The sequence below is a fragment of the Sceloporus occidentalis genome, unplaced genomic scaffold (genome assembly GCF_023333645.1).
Source record: "Sceloporus occidentalis isolate IW3139 unplaced genomic scaffold, rSceOcc1.0.p SCAF_8, whole genome shotgun sequence".
Lineage (NCBI taxonomy): Eukaryota > Metazoa > Chordata > Lepidosauria > Squamata > Phrynosomatidae > Sceloporus > Sceloporus occidentalis.
The window spans coordinates 12,121,891-12,138,885 of NW_028316988.1; the positions used below are offsets into that span (position 1 = coordinate 12,121,891).

Here is a 16,995-nt window from a genome sequence, read left to right on the forward strand (position 1 = left end):
GGATGGGCTCTGGTGCTCAGTCTCCTTGTCTAGCGTTCATGGGTCTTGCTGTTTCCTTGCTTACTCTAGGCCAGCGCTACTTAAAGTGGTGGTCCCTGTACTGGTACGAGTCCCCAAGCTGCCATTAGCCACCAACCAAGGTTTCCAAGGGACCAAAAATAATGTTAGATTGCATTACTGCTCCTATCATCTCCAGCCAGCATTACGCATGATGGGACTTGTAGTCCAGCCATCTGGAGGTTGAGGACATTTGGTCTAGATCATGGTGGGAATTATGTAGAACAACATCTGTAAGATCACACTCTGTCCGCCCCATGATCTATTCTAGACCACTTTGTGAGCAAAGAGACTGGTTTGAGAAAAAACTAGCCACCGTTGCACTCTCTCCTTCAGATGCATGTGTTCCCTTTCAGGAAAGAGCCATAGGTTGTTCACAGCAGGTCCTGGGTTCAAATCCCATATCAGGTTCAAAGCGTTCAGGTCCAAGCTTTGCAATGGCTCCTCTGGGCCTGAGATCATGGCTGGCTTGATCAACCCCCTCGAATCTGATTCTTCATAAGCCAGCTTCCAATGTACGTCACATGAAGTTGCAATTTTTCACTAATTTCATTCTTGAAGGAAGCAACAAGTGAGTTTAGATATTTTCTCCCACACACAGTTTTCACAGGCAGTTTACAGCTTGCTGTGCACAAAATTCACATGTGAATTATTTTTGTGCAGAAACACCATTTTCTGCACAGAAAATAATTCACATGTGAATTTTGTGTGAATTTTGCACAGAGTTTAAATCTTATTCTGCAAAGAATCTCATTAGCCCAGGTTTCTCCTCTTCAAGTTGTTGGACCCTTGAGAAACTTGCTTTTGAGCCATTTTAAAAAAAGGTTTCCAACTTGATCAAAGTTCCCTTGCTAGTCATGAAGCAAATAAATTATGGGCAAATAAACAAGTGATGCTTACAAACCATATCCTCTTCCCTCCACATCACTTGTTCCTTTTTGTGTTGTGCCAGTTAGGTTGTACACCTGAAGGGAACATCTGTTGTTGTTGTTGTTGTTGTTCTCCTGCATCTCCACTGGGATTCAAAGGCTGTACCTTGAAGTAAAGGACATGGCTGGACCCTCATGGAGTCATCTTGGGAATCCCATGGAATGTGATGTGTTTCTGCTTGGCGTTTTGGTGGCGTGGGGCATCATTTGCAGTCTCAGCAATGAAACATGTTGTCCATTAAAGTCAATTAGAGAAAAGTAGTTGTGGGGCAGAGGGAGGAGAAGCCAGCCATTAGCCATTCAGCTATTGACTGCCTCCGCAACCTGCGCCGCTGCTAATTGAGCCTCTCTGTGAAGCGTTCCTCCCCTCCAGGGACAAAAGAATGGGGTCTTTGTTTGGGGTTGGTGGGTGAGTAGTCAATAGGCAGCTCAGACAGGCAAACTTGTGTGACGGAGAGGAAAAGCTGGAAGCTGGAAGCTTTACGGTATCAGAGAAGAACCTAGTTGCCCCCCGTGTGTCACACGACGGGCGGAAGGTGCAGTACCACCTCCTGGACAGCTGCGTGCATGGTGGCGCTGCAGGACCACAAAGTTCAAGTCCTAGAGAGGATCTTCCGTAGGGTACAGGCAGGGAATGGCTGAACTCTGGAGTCCACAGTTCAAAAGCATCTCTGAGTTCTTGCAGATTGCTTTAATATCATGCGTTGTAGATGTTAGCAAAATAGAGTTGACTTGGGTGGGTTCGATTTCCAATTGTTGCACTTCCTGACCTCCAAATGAAATCTTCCTTCGGTCTAAAAAGGTCTAGCATTGTTGTAACCTAAAACTTCAATTGAGCATTTAGAAATACGTTTTAGTTATCCCATGAAAAGGGGCAGGAAGGGCGTCCAAAGGAAGGCAAACGCAGCAAATAGAAGAGGTGTTCCCGATGGGAACATTGTTCAGTGTCTTGACCCCTGCAAGGCTAAAAATTTGGGGAGACGGTGGGTCAATTGTCCATCTGTCCATCCTTCCCCACCCCTCAGTTCGTGAGCGGAAAAGCGGTGTGGGATTTGAGCCATGCCTTTGCTATTAGTGGAAGAGGCAGCCATGCGTTTCTGCTCCCTCCCCTTCTCTCTGCCCAAAGAGAGAGGCGAGCTATCTGATCATATTTTTTATAAGAGCCGTTAGTCCAGCTAATTATGACTTTAATCAGTTTTACGAGCGGCGCACACACACAAACGCACGCTCCCCTCCTCTCGGCGGTAATTATGTTGTTTGAAGAGGGTGCGACGGGTGAGTGGCAGCTCCAGAGATAAGTGGGTGTCTTCTCCTCCCCGTTCCTCCGCCACAACAACCGTTGTCTTGTACACAAAGTGGCATTTCTAAGCATCCCCAGCAGAGCCATTTTGTCTCCTTATCAGGCGTTTCTATTCAAGGAGGTGCCAAACGCCTGCTGGGTTTGAAGGGGCCATTCACCCACCCTCCGTCCGCTCCCTTTGGGCCATTTGTGGCCAGTTGGCATCTTCGCATCCGTCTCATTTGCCGTTTCCCATCAGATGTAAGTAAGAATTCATCACACCAAATCGGAAACAGTTCTGCTGCAAGATGGGGGAAAGCCTTAGACATTTTAAGGTGATCCTCATGGTCAGTCACCTCCTCCTTGGTTCATTTATCTCATCCATCAGCCATTTGGGCTGTGGCATTCTGGGAGTTTTAGGATCTTCCCTGGTTTGTGAAGGACTCCTCGGAGCTCTCGAATTCAGAGTCCTTGCCTCAGGAAGGACGGAGCTGTCACCTCTGCCTCCGCCACTCATGACAAATCTCTTATTGACATCTGTCCGAAGGGGGTTGTTAGCGAGTGGGGTGACATCTGGGCCGCTCTCCGCCCCATGGCGCACTCTCTCAGCCCCCCTTGAGCCTACCATGGCCCCTCTCTGCCCCTTGTCCCCCCAAAACCCAGGGGGTCTGCCTCTTGCCCTCCCAGGGGGATCGGGGTAGTCTTTCAAAGACGCATTAATCTCATTGCTTTTTATCAGTGAAAGCCTCTTAAGGTCAATCCTGTTAATCGGGATGGCTGCTGAGGCGGACCTGATTATTTCAAAGTCAATCTTGTCCCCTGTCAGTTATACGGCTGGAGTGGGACCGCATCCCTCTCCGCCAGGGGTCTCCTCATCATCATCATCATCCTCAACATCATCATCGGCATCATTTTTCTAAACCTAACATCCCTGCACTGCCATGTTGAGCCATCCAGAGCTTTCATTTTTGCTTTAAAAGGCGAGAAGAAGCGTCTTGGGTCAAGCCAGGAGGTCCATCTAGACCAGAACATATTTCATTTCATTTCATTTCTATGCTGCCTTTTGCCCAGAAAGGGGCCCTAGGCAGCTCACAGAAGTTAGAAACTTTTTGACCACAACTCACAGAATTCCCCAACCCAGCATAGCCAATGTCTTCATATCCAGCCTCTGTATTTGCTGGGAGGGGTATAGTTCAACAGAGTAACTTTTCCAAGCTCTTGTCCTAGGCCCAGAAGTATCCATCCTTCCATCCATCCATCCATCCATCCATCGATACACCTTTCCCCCAAACTAGGAGCCAAGGCAACTTACTAGAGAAGAGAATCTATGTACAGTTTTTAAAAAATCTTCTTTTTGCACAGTTAGTCTTAATAAAGACGCTACAAGATCCCTTTGAATCAAAGCATGTAAGGTTAAAAACCTTTATTAAAAGCCGAGATGAAAAACAGTATTAAAGTACAGTAACACACTTAAAACACATTCACAATGTTACTTTACAACAAAGAATAAAAGCGGCATCCGGTGCGAATCTTCTAGGAAGCCAATGAGGAAGGCCCTGGTTGCTCATTTCTCCTCTGAGACGGGGCTTGGTTTGGGACCCTGCTTTTGGGCATCTTTTGCCATAGGGCCTTGGTTTCATTCTGTAGGGAAGAGAATGGAAGACCAGGGACCCTCCTCCAGCTGTGCTCCTTGCAATGTTTGGCTCATTTCCAGATTATGGAGCCATCCGGCTCCTTGGCCACAATCCTGTCAGTGATCTAAGTTGCATTACGCAGATTGGCATGCATCCTGTTCATTGGCATACACAGGCATAAGATGCACCAAACATGGGAGATGCTTCTTTTGGACAATGCACAACAGTTGGCCTATACAGAGTTGTGCATGCGGGACCATTGCACATGCACTAGTACGTTGAAGTGCGAGTAGTGTGCGGATGTGATTTGGCTTTGTGTGTGCACCTACTTTTCAGGTCTCCTGCTGATTTATGGGGACCCCATGAACTTCACAGGGTTTTCGAGGAATCCTCGGAGGTGGTTTGGGCAGTCCCTTCCTCCGAAATAAAGCCTATAGTACCTGGGGTTCCTTGGTGGTCTCCCATCCAAGGACTAGCCCTGCTTAGTTCCAAAATAGGATGGGATCTGGTGCCGTGAGGATATGTAGACCATGGATCTTTCTTTAGGAATCTGGAAATCTGTTTGGAGTAGGCTGAACTTGCTGCAGCCATAGACGGACTTAGTGAAATTTTCATTGATTTACTGCATTTGTTTTGCAGTGGAGGGAATCTTCTGCCTTTCAACCATATTTTATATTATTAAATATTAAACAATAGGAAAAGAGTGTGTGCCCCACTTTGTGGCTTAAAAGGCAATATTCATCTGAGTGGCTGAAACCATTAGGCTCATCTGTCAAGCCATCCTCTCTCCCACGCTTCCAGTAGCCTGCCATGTCTTTTGGGGGATAATTACTAAATCATTACTCATAGTTAACTAGCGTTATGCTTTTTAAAAATGCCATCAAAATGTTTTTACATGTATCTGCTCATTGATCACCACATGATTGACGGATTGATTGACAGATAAATGGATGCATGGATGGATATATGTTTCAAGTATTAAAAATAAAGATTTAAAATGTGAATGTGGGGGGGGGGGGGGACAAACCTTCCCTTCTGGAAAGGATAAGTATTCTTTTTGGAGGGAAAGCAGCCAAGGTTTCTTTAAAGCAGTGGTTCTCAACCTCTGGTCCTCCAGATGTTTTTGACTTCATCTCCCAGATTCTCTCATCACTGGCCATGATGGAAAAGGCTTCTGGGTACTGAAGTCCAAAACAGCTGGAGTATCAAAGGGGGGTTGAGGACCTCTGCTTTAAAGGAAATGTCATTCTATGGGTTGCCATTCTGGAACTATCTCTAGAAGTGGTTTGCTATTAAATCCCTTTCCTCAATGTCTCTTTTTGACATTCCTCCTCTGCCCAAATTGGAAATGTCACTTTACTGGGAAAAGAAGTCAGGTTCGGTTTGTTGTTGTTGTTAGCTGCCCTTGAGTTGATTTTGAATCATGGCAACCCTGTGAAGGAGGCCTCTCCAAGACCCCTTGTCTTCAGCCTCTCTGCTCAGGTCTTGCAAATTGAAGCCCATGGCCTCTCCGATTGAGTCTAGCCATATGGCATGCGGTCTTCCTCTCTTTCTTTCTCCTGCCCTCCATTTTTCCTAGCATCATTGCCTTTTCTCATGGTGTGTCCAAAGCGCAACAGCCTCAATTGATTCATCATTGCTTCCAAGGAAAATCTGGACTCAATCTGTTCTGGGACCCATTTGTTTGTCTTTGGGGCTGTCCACAGCATCCTTAGCACACTTTTCCAGCACTGTATCTCAAGTGTATGGTTATCTCTTGGGGGAAAGGGCATGGAAGTTGTGCCCTCAAAAGAGCTTTGGATGAAGTGGCTTTCCGCCCGCTTCCTTGCTCCGCTTTCTCAGATTCCCTCTTGCCTTGTCTCTGCGCTCCCTGTTGCCTCCTTTTTCCTCCACCGTTTCAATTCCCATCAGCCCAAGAAAGGTGAAGATTCTTAATGAGCGGCGCCCGACCTTGGCATTGCCCAGCGAGGCTCTCCTGTCATTCCCTCAACAGACTAATTATCTCAAGAGAAAGAGAGCGCTGGGTTTTGCAGCCTCTCCTTGGACCTGGAGTTTGGCCATTCTTGTCAGATGGAGGCTGGTTTGCCCAGGCAAGAAGAGGGGTCTGACTCTGGGGCTTTGGAGGAGAGAAAGAGCCATAGGGATCCTTGTTGCAGAGGCTCCGTCTTCCTCGGCGTTGACGTAATGTGTCAGAGAGGGCAAAAACGCTTCTACGGCTGGAGTTATTCCAGGAACAAAGTCTTTGGTGAGTGTCTTTTAAGGAAGGAATTACTTGCTGGTTTTCTTCTCAAAAGAAACAGAACATGATTTTTGCAATTATGCACAGTTTTTGGGAAGATTGTTTGCAGTTCAGGATGTATTCCGGGCAATATTCGTGCGCGCTTGTTTTGTGCAGAAAAACGGCATTCTTTCTACAAGAACGAGCGTTTAAAAAATAATGGGAAATATTATTTTCTGCAGAGAAAATACCGTTTACGCTCAGGAAGTGGAAAACAATGTTGTACTCAGCAAGCCCCCAACTGCAGCACTTCCCACATGCGACACAGAAAATGATGTTTTCTCTGCAAAACAATCGCATGCAAATATTTTGTAGAATTATTACTATTATTATTATTACTATTATTACTATTATTACTATTATTTATATCCCACCCTTCTCCCACGGCTGAGACTCAGAGCGACTTACAACATTAAAAAACACCATACACTTAAAAACATGCAAAAATAGTATGCTAAAATAGAATTAAATTACTACAGTTATTAAAACAAATTCAATCAAGTTTAAAAAGATTAAATTGCTTATAAGTCCCAAGCTGCGAAAATTCACACAAGTCCAGGATCCTTTTTATCAGCTTTTCCCGATACTTAAAAAACACATTTTTCCAACCATTTTTCAAATATTCAAAAACAAACACACAATTGCATTTGTCACATCACTCCTGGCCTTTGACTGTACCTGCCTGGGGCTGATGGGAGATGTAGTCCAAAACATCTGGAGGTCACCAGAAAAATGAAAGCAGCTGTAGAATGTAAATCACAAAAATAAGCAAGTGGAAGGGAATAGCAACGCAGATTATGGGTGCGGTAAATATTTCATGTTTAGGTGAAATGGGAGACACTGCTATGGGATTCCTTTTTGATTTGGAGACACTGTTGACTGCATGGTTTCCTTTCTCCAGGATTTCTTGACCGATCTCATGATGTCCGAAGTGGACCGCTGTGGCGAAAACGAACACCTCATTTTCCGAGAGAACACCCTTGCCACAAAAGCAATTGAGGAATACCTGAAGCTGGTGGGGCAGAAATACTTGCAAGATGCATTAGGTAGGTCTATCATGTGCTTATTAAAGGGACGTGTCTTATTTCCAGGCCACTTATGTGTGTCCTGCTGCTTCTGAAGCACTGCAGTCACGGCAGATCTTGGACAAGTTCCTGGATGATTAATTCCAGAAGTTGCAGTCCCCCAAAAAAAGGGAACTTGTCCAAGCTCTCTGATGCAGAGATTGTGTCCATATTTTGTTTCTCCTCAGTGATCACCTTGATACAATTTGGGAAAGCTCACAAACAGAACATGGGGGATAAGAGCCCTTTCCCTGGTTGTAGGTACCCCTGTCCTCAGAGGTAGATTGCCACCAAATATGGAGGCTCCATTCCTAGTTAGCATGGCCAATAAGACTGTAAGAAGCAGGGCTCTCCTTTTAGTAGCTACATCCCTCCCTCGGGAAACCTAAGTCCTGTTGCTGCATTTTGCACTTTCCTTTGCACTCTTGCACAATCACTGTAGCATCACACAAACTAAAGGTGTACCTGGCTTGTCCTGTTGCTGTCCTCAGGCGAGTTTATCAAGGCGTTGTATGAATCGGATGAAAACTGTGAGGTGGACCCCAGCAAATGTTCATCCTCGGATCTCCCCGAACATCAGAGCAACCTGAAGATGTGCTGCGAACTGGCCTTCTGCAAGATCATTAACTCCTACTGGTCAGTGCCTTGCGCTGGTGGGGATGGATGGAGGTTTGGGAAGGGGATTGGTGATTCCCAAACTTTGGCTCTCCAGATGTTTTGGACTTCAGCCCCCAGAATTCCTGACAGTTGGCCAAGCTGGATGGGGATTCTGGGAGTTGAAATCCAAAACACCTGGAAGACCAAAGTTGGGCAATCACTGCTTTAAACGGAGAGGGTTTCCTGTAACTGTATTTCTTTGAGTGATCATCTGCGAATATACACAAATGGGTTATATCTGTGCCTGTGCAGAAAGCTCAGGAGCTTCCTGCACAGGCGCAGATATAACCCATTTGTGTGATTCACAGACACCACGAAGAAGAAATATATTTCCCCATACATTTAATCTTTCTGTGCCTTATAACTATCTTAATTTGCAAAATTCCATAATGGAGAACCATTCTTCTTCTATTGCATTTACATCTTTGTGATTCAAGCGACAGGCCAATGTATCCATTGCTATCATTTCCAATAGTTTAGACAGCCAGTCATCTATCCCTGGCATACAGTAGATAATATTTTTTTAAATGAGTGTGAAAAGGTAAATGAAGCTGCTGACATAGCTCTGCTCTTCAGCGTCTTTCCCCGGGAGCTGAAGGAGGTCTTTGCCTCATGGCGCCAGGAGTGCAGCAGTCGCGGCCGGCCGGACATCAGCGAGCGCCTCATCAGCGCCTCCCTCTTCCTGCGCTTCCTCTGTCCAGCCATCATGTCCCCCTCCCTCTTCAACCTGCTCCAGGAGTACCCCGATGACCGCACGGCGCGCACCCTGACCCTCATTGCCAAGGTCACCCAGAACCTGGCCAACTTTGCCAAGTAAGCCTCCCCTTCCAATTCCTCTCTCTTTTTCTCAGAGCGATGGCTTTATTGCCAAGCTCCCTCCTGTCCAGCAGCTGGGCCTTTAACTGGTCAGACTTGCACGGCTGGAAGCCTCTCTGCGCAGTGACACTGGTGAAACCATGTTTGTGCTGGGAAAGTTGTACTTTCTTGCTCCTGGTGGAAGTGTGATATCTAAAACAGTCCCAAGTCTGGAAAATTCTGGGCATTTTAGTCTTAAAAAGTTAATTTTCCATGCTGTGAACCTGCAGCCCTCCTGCACACAGTCATAGCATATTTATAAGCTTATGTACTGAGTAAGACCTCTGGTCTGTATGGTCACTTGGGACTACAACTCCCATTGGCCCCAGCCAGTATCCGGCAGGCACAAAGCAGATAGGTGTGGCAATATGGAGCCATATCTGTCTGGAGACATTGCAGGATTGAACTTGGCACTGTGAGCCAGGATTATGGAAGGGCAAAGGGAAGGCCTTACTCACAGGCCTTAGAAACTGGGTCCAGTTTCAGAAGCTACCTTTTGGATTGTGGCAAGAACGTGATGGGAGCCAGGACGGGGAACCCTTTGTACCCAAAACTCGGCTTAAGCCCTTCCCTGCCTCCCAACTCTCGCATCCCACAGTTATGAATTTTTAAAGCCCCTGAAACCAAGAGGATCAGTTCAGGAAAAAACAGCCGCGCTGTCAGTTTTCTAAACTAAGCCCAGAGGTTTGGTGGAAACAAAGGAGAGAGGGAGGAAAAAAAAGAAAGATTTTGCGAAATCTCTCCGCTGGCTTTGCTCAGGCAGACTGAGCAGCTTATGCTTAAAAAATAAATAAAAATGTAGAGGCAGCCGCACCAGCAGCAAGGTTTCTGAAATGCTGGGAGACAGTTTGCAGGCTAAAGCGTCTTAAGGCCAGCTCTGCTTGAGCGAGGGAGGATGGACAGCCGTGTCTCACGAGTTGACAGGATCCACCTGCCTCCGCTGCCACAGCCCCAAATCCCTGGCTGGCCCTCGAAACACACAAACACAAAACAGCTTTTAAATTTGGCAGCACACCTTTGGCTCAGGAGGCTTTGCGACAGGAGTGACCTTGTCCTCCCCTTGGGTGCAATGGCTGGAGGAGGACAGGACTGTGGTGGTGTTGGTGAGCTTTGACCGTATCACTCAGGGTGGCCTGTGACTCCCTTTGCAAAACCCACTCCTCACAACCCTCATCTCCTTTCGTACAGATTGCTCTTGGACCCATGCAAGTCTAGGGTTCTCTAGTCTGGTCCAGTTGGATCCGGAAGAGGACAAACCCTACAAAACCTACTACCCATGGTGTGATGAGGGCCATTTTCAGACCCAGGTCCTGAAGTTCGAACAGACCTGGAAGGAAGCAGTTCCATACACCCATCTCTTCATCCAGTCAACCTTACAGCATGCAATAGCCTTCTGCAAGCTGATATTTTCATGGACCCAATTCACCTTCCCCTACCTTTGACAAATATGCTTCCAGAGTCACTTGGGAGTGGGCAACAGGGGTCTTCTGTTTGCACAAACCCAAGTCTCTCTGTAGAGTAGTCCATCGCTTGCCCTTTAACGCAGATTGAGGGCAGTGGAGGAACGCTGCAGCCGAGGGCATCTTTTAATGATCCATCATTCGGAGGGCCATCAAACACTCATTAGAAGCACTGACCTTCCCGTCCGTCCGCAGGTGCCGGCTTTGAAGGGAGAAACGTGTCGGCCGCCGGACATTAGCACACCAGTTAATTAGTTTTCTGCCAGCTGTGCACACAAACTCCGTGCATGTCCCTCTGGCCTTTGCCGCTGATGGCTCACCTTTGCCAGTTGTACCCAAGACTCCCTCCTGTGCTTCTTTTGTCACAGGTTTGGCAGCAAAGAGGAGTACATGTCCTTCATGAACCAATTCTTGGAGCACGAATGGACCAACATGCAGCGCTTCCTCTTGGAGATCTCCAACCCAGAGACGCTTTCCAACACGGCGGGCTTTGAAGGGTACATCGACCTGGGCAGGGAACTCTCCACCTTACACTCTCTGCTCTGGGAGGTTGTGGCTCAGCTGGACCAGGTAAGGAGTCCTGAACACACACACACACACACACACACACACACACACACACACATTCCTCTTTGCACATATCATGAGAAGACCTGTTTTTATTTTGTGCCTTCAAGTCAATTCCAATTCATGGAGACACTACTGTGACCCTATCATGAGGGTTTTCTTGGCAAGATTTGTTCAGGGGGAGTTTGCTGTTTTTGCCCAAGCACCCAGTGGGTTTCCATTGCTGAGCAGGGATTTGAACCCTATTATTCACTGTGCCATGCTGGCTTTCAAGAATGACTGATCAGGAAAGCCAATGGACATGATTCGGTATCACGACACATGTTGTGTAACTTTACATGGACTTTGCTACACGGCAGTGGAGACTAGCGCCAAAGCACATCAACCATAGGGGAACCTCTTGGACAACTGGCCCCAACTCAGACCATGAGTTGCTGCAGCTATGGGGAGAGGGAGACAAAACTTGGACATTGCCACTCCAAATATGAATTCGCTGTTGTTGCCTTCATGCCATTTATGACTAAGCCAATGCTAAAGCAAACGTATTGGGGTTTTCTTGGCAAGATTTGTTCAGAGTTGGGTGGATACCATGACCTTCCTCAGTGGCTGAGAGAGCAGAATATGCCCAATGGGTTTCCAAGCCGAGTGGAGATTCGAACCTTAGTCTCCTAGAGTCGTAGTCCAGCAGTGAGATCACAACACCTTACTAGCTCTCACAAAATAAGAATTATGCTCCCCTCACGAGCTTTTCTTGAACCCCCACATCCCAAAGGATGAGACACTGGAACTCCTCTTTGTTCTCTTTGGGCACTTTGACTTTCCCTTTTCATTGGATACCACAACTCTGTTTAGAAATGCCCAACTGAAGTTTTAGGATGAGTGATCCTCCAACTTTAGTCCCCCAGATGTTTTGGACTTCGGCTCCCAGAATTCCTGATTATTGGCCAAGCTGGCTAGGCCTTCTGGGTGCTGAAGTCCAAAGGACCTGGAAGACCAAAATTGGTGAATTACTATTTTACATTATTGCAATGCTAGAAATTTGAAAAAGGTTTTATTTGGAAGGGGCAGGATTCTTACTTAGGGGGCACCCCATTCCACCCTTGTGACTACACCAAGCCCACGGCTTGTCTTTTGCCACAGAGCACCGCGAACAAACTAGGACCCTTGCCCCGCATCCTGAGGGACATCAACTCCGCCCTGAGCAACCCGTCCTGTGTGCAAGTCTCCGTCACGGCGGATCACACCGCCTCGACGCCAAACGCCAGCAACAGCATCTCGGTGGGGCTGCAGAAGATGGTGATCGAGAATGACTTATCTGGGTAAGAGCGGAGCACAGAGAATGAATGCCGCGAGGCAAAGGGGGGAGCTTGGGTAGAGCAAGGCTGGCTGAGGCAGCCCCAGAGGATCGTGGGGTGGGAGGAGCGAGTGGCCCAGGGGGTGCTGGGAGATTAGGACCTGTCCACAGGGGGCCTATTGGCCTGCCCTGGGAGCCTAGCGCTATTTCTGCAGCTTGCCAGTTGAAGATTTGGGAAAAGGCAAAGCAAACAAAACTTAGAGGAATCAAAAGGCTCCCTCCCTGAGTGAGAGACGGAGAGGTTCCAGAGGGAAGCCGGGTGTTATGTAATTGTTTAATTAGGGAACACAGAGAGAGAGAGAGGTGTGAGGGGAGGGGGGCATTGCTTTATAAGGGGAAGGCTTTATCTTCCCCAGCAGGAGGTAGGAGACGTTGCATGGAGCGACGATGCAGAGGGGAAGGTCTCTGGGCAGACCACTCTGTCAAAACAAGGCATCTTTGATCTGGGGGGCTCAGAGCATGCGTTGCTGCAAAGCCCCCTCTGGGCCACCCATTGCCTCCTCCATTGGAAATCAATGGCTGTATACCCCATTTCCCCATGACACCTCTGTGTGGGGTGTTCTCAATATCTGTGTGCGTTTCTTCCCTTTTCAAAAGTCTAAGATGATTCTCCTAAGGTTTGGTTTCAGGGAACGAGAAATTTTAAGCGAAACTCTCTTGGTGTTTCCAGCCCCACCACTCTTGCCTTTGGCTCCCGGGTTCCTTTGCATTTAAGACTGAAAGACCAGTTTGGAATACAAGTGGAGGCTGTGAAGGTCAGCCAAGGGGCAGAGTAGGGGGTCCTTTCCCAAAATCAGCACCCCAGCTTCCTCCTCCTCTTCCTCCTCTAAGATGTAGGGAGCTCTTCCCATTCCCACCAGCCGCGCATTGCTTGACCCGGCACATGCCCGCGCCTGAGCATCAAGGATGCTTTTTGGTTTTTGTTTGGCTCGCTTGCTTGCTTGCTCTCCTGTAACCGTGGGCTGCTGCCTCCGTGTAGCGTCCACAGCTCTCTCTTTCTATCTGTCTCTCAGTCCTCTCTGCTCCTTTCTTTCTTTCTTTCTTTCGTCTTCCTTTTCCTCTTCTCCTTATGCATTTTTATTTCCCCCACAGTCTGATAGATTTCACACGGTTACCGTCTCCAACCCCTGAAAACAAGGACTTGTTTTTTGTCACAAGGTCTGCGGGGGCCCAGCCCTCGCCTGCCCGGAGCTCCAGTTACTCGGAGGCCAATGAGCCCGAAGTCCAGATGTCCAACGGCAGCAAGAGCCTCTCCATGGTGGACTTGCAAGACAATCGGATTTTGGACGGTGGGGCCATCGGGCCCCCCGGCACGATCGAGGCGTTCAATGAGAGCCAGTCCTCTGTCGGGCAAGTCCCGAGCCTCTGGGCCACACGAACTCAGCAGAACAATGTGGCCGCCATGGCCACCGTGCGCCGGGCAGGACAGACCCCGACCACCCCCAACGCCGAGAGCGCCCCCGGCCGGCCCCAGCTCTTGGCCCCCCTCTCCTTCCAGAACCCGGTCTACCAGATGGCAGCGGGCCTGCCGCTCTCCCCCCGGGGCCTGGCAGACTCTGGCTCCGAGTGCCACAGCTCCCTCAGCTCCCACAGCAACAGTGAGGACTTGGCAGCGGCCGCCGCGGCAGCCACCATGACCACTAAGCACGGCTTTGGCAATCCCCCCGTGGCTGCCACGGAGGACTTCAACCGGCGTGCGGGGGAACTGGCCCGGCGGCAGCTCTCGCTGACGGACAAGGCCGGTCAGCCCACCATGCCCCGGCAGAACAGCGGGGGTCCCCAACGGCGGATAGACCAGCCGCCCCCTCCACCCCCGCCCCCGCCCATCACACGGGGCAGGACCCCTCCCTCCTTGCTCAACACCATGCAGTACCCACGGCCCTCCAGCGGGGGCATGCTTTCCTCTTCACCCGACTGGCCGGGCAGCGGCGCCCGGCTCCGGCAACAGTCCTCCTCCTCAAAGGGCGACAGTCCAGAAATGAAGCAGCGCACGATGCACAAGCAGGTCAGTGAGGGGAAGGCCACAAAGAAGTGGGGGGCAGATGCTGATCCTTGGGGCAGCTGGACAGAAGATCCGGGAGTAAAGCAGGGAGGGCAGTGAACCCCAGCTATCCAGGACAGCAGGTGGGGCCCCCTCCTATGGTGCCCCGATGATGCCAGCTCAGGTTTACACTCTACAGCAGCGACTGGTGGTCCCTCCGTTCTGCATCTCTCTTTGCCATCCAGCTTGCTGCTTTGCCCGTACATGTGCCCGCTTGCCCATCCCATGCCACGCTGAATCCAGTGCCATCTCACAGGCTCCACTGCCGGACGCCAAAAACGTTTTAACCGGCAACAGCTGGAGAGAGAATGGTCACTTCCTCCATCCATATCCATCCAGAGTTATGCTCAGGGTAATTGGACCAGGAAAATGGTTCCTGTGGGACACTGCTCGGGGTGACTGAGGTTGGGGGCTCAAAGGGTTTGACCCACCAGGCAGCAGGAGCTGGGGGCACCAATGGCGGCAGGATGGTGCATCCTCTCTGTGTTTTAGTCAGAATTTGATAGGAGCAATCCAAGGTTCTGAGTCTCCTCTGGGGATAGAGTTCAGCACCTTGGACCATTCCCTTCAAGTTCAGTCTAAAACTCAGGGACAATTCACTGCCCCATTAATAGGGGGCCAGACTGAGAGAATGGTAGCAGAATTGGGCAGGTTTTTCTCCCTGTGTTTGTGGCTGATGCTGCAGCCCATTTTGATGTTCATCTGCCTCTTTTCCAACTATTAGCGTCTAACATGATAAAGTAATGAAGCAGCTTGTTCATTTTCAACCATGCTAATTGTTGTTTGAGAGCCAATTATGCCCTCCCTGCCATGGACGCTGGTTGGAAATGTGAAGGACCGTCTCTTGTGCCAAAGCGGCGGCTGTTACCACTTAGCTCATCCTTCTTTAATATGGCACCCACCAGATGTTTTGCCCTACAGACTAGAATACCCCAGCCACTGACCCTGCTGACAGTGGCTGATGGGAGTTGTAGTCCTAAACATCTGGAGGAAGTGGTTTAGTGGGTGTGTTGAATCACTTACAGAGTGTCTCCTATTCAAACCCCAGCTCAGCCTCAAAAAGATGAGGGAACCATATGGACGCCACCATTCTTTCGCCTCCTGATGCTCCAGTCTAGAAATGTAAATCTTTGCAAACTTCGTTCTCAGAGTCAAGAAAAAAACCAATCAGTTTTCTCCCTAATATGTGAAAGTCTCTGAAAATGCAGAGTTTTGGATGAATAGTCACAGTTTGGAGATTACTGGCTGAGATCCCCCATCACAGCATAATATTCTGTCAACACATCCTCCCTGCCTACCTCTGGGGCTACTGCTTATCAGTGGGGCGATGAGGGGTGGGGAGCCCAAATTTAGATCAAGAAATAGCAGCGGGACTTATCTCAAAGGGGAAGAAATGAGAGTGCAATGGATGTTTTCCTTCCCCCAGAACCCAGACCATCCCTAGGCAGAAATCCCTCCTTTTCCCATTGGCAGCAATACCTCCTAGGATTTAATGGCTACCAAGGGTATAGTTTGTGGATGGACCACAAAGGCAAGTGAATAGCAAGTTAAAGGATTAACTTCAGATATGAAAACGGAACATGTTTTATAGTTTTCTTGTGGGTTTTTCAGGCCATGTGGCCATGTCCTAGAAGAGTTTATTCCTGATGTTTCGCCAGAACATGGTCACATAGCCTGAAAAACCCACAAAAAACTATGGATGCTGGCCATGAAAGCCTTCAACTTCACATTGGAACTTGTTTTGAGATAAGAAGCACCCCTAAATCCATATTGGGGCAGAAGCTTTATTAGGCCAACCTAAACTTTGCCCACATATACACAGCCATACACTTCTCCCAAAAACTGTTCAGTCTTTCATAATCTCCAAGCAAGGTCAGAACTTGAAAACGTTGCTTTTTTAGAGTACAGCTCCCAGACTTGCCAGTTGAAGTCCAAAAAAGTAACTTTTTCAAACTCTGGACATGCGGTTACCAAAAATACCCCAAAAAGTGTGGGAGGGCAGTTCTGGTCTGGGAAAGATTGGGGTTGGCGGGTCACCCTCAAGACAGCAGTCGTCTCCAAAGGCCCCCAAGCGTTAGGCGTTTGGGGCACGCGGTCTCTTCTCTCGCTCGCTCGCTTCATGTCCATTTCGGTCTCCACTCCCTCCCCTTCCCCCTTTTTCTTTCTTCCTTTTCTCTCCCTCCCTCTTTGTCGCTATGGTTGTATGTTTCATTGTAGGCCCCTTCACCCGTGCATCCCAATGCCCTGGACCGCACAGCCGCTTGGCTTTTGAATATGAACGTGCCATTTTTAGAAGAGGAGAACAGTGACCCAGAGCCCAAGCACAGGGATAAGATCCGGAGTAAAGACGAGTTCAGCCAAGGGGAAAAGGTAAAGCCGGACGGGGACGCCAAGGCAGCGTCTCCAGAGCAAAGAGAGCAAAGAAAGAGGGACTGAGAGAGAGAGCCGTTACCTTTCAGAAAGACCTCTGCTCTCTCTTCTGCCTCCATTCTCAGGAGCTCTCAGGGTGCCCCTAAGGAGATGGGACATGCGCCACGTGCGCTCCTTTTGTGCATTAAAATTAGGACACTTCTCATGCAACATGAAACACACACACAAATACATAGTGGCGGAATTGCATTACACAGCCCTGTCCCAAACCTCAATGGAGCACAGTGTAAGTGGTCCAGGGGCCAATGTGCATGACCAACAGACCAACAAGATTTTGTGCAGTTGCAATGCAGAGTCCACAAAGGCAATGTGTAGAGGCCATGGATTTTCTCATGGGCAACAGTTTCATGTGCCCAACTTCACTCACACCACCATCAGTTGGGTACAACT

General features: G+C 48.8%; 1 protein-coding gene across 9 annotated transcripts in view; it reads left to right on the top strand.

The window, feature by feature from the left end:
- The window catches only part of LOC149307933 (disabled homolog 2-interacting protein-like), a 142,621-nt gene that overhangs the window by 114,755 nt on the left and 10,871 nt on the right, over positions 1–16,995 (top strand). For 6 of the 9 annotated variants that reach the window (XM_089534646.1, XM_089534650.1, XM_089534647.1 and 3 more), the window contains 7 exons: positions 7,079–7,223; positions 7,733–7,877; positions 8,475–8,711; positions 10,582–10,783; positions 11,921–12,099; positions 13,227–14,139; positions 16,393–16,545. In XM_089534646.1, the coding sequence (XP_089390772.1) occupies positions 7,079–7,223; positions 7,733–7,877; positions 8,475–8,711; positions 10,582–10,783; positions 11,921–12,099; positions 13,227–14,139; positions 16,393–16,545 (1,974 nt within the window). The remainder of the gene's footprint in view (positions 1–7,078; positions 7,224–7,732; positions 7,878–8,474; positions 8,712–10,581; positions 10,784–11,920; positions 12,100–13,226; positions 14,140–16,392; positions 16,546–16,995) is intronic. The other 3 variants (XM_089534651.1, XM_089534652.1, XM_089534648.1) reach the window with 2 other exon arrangements.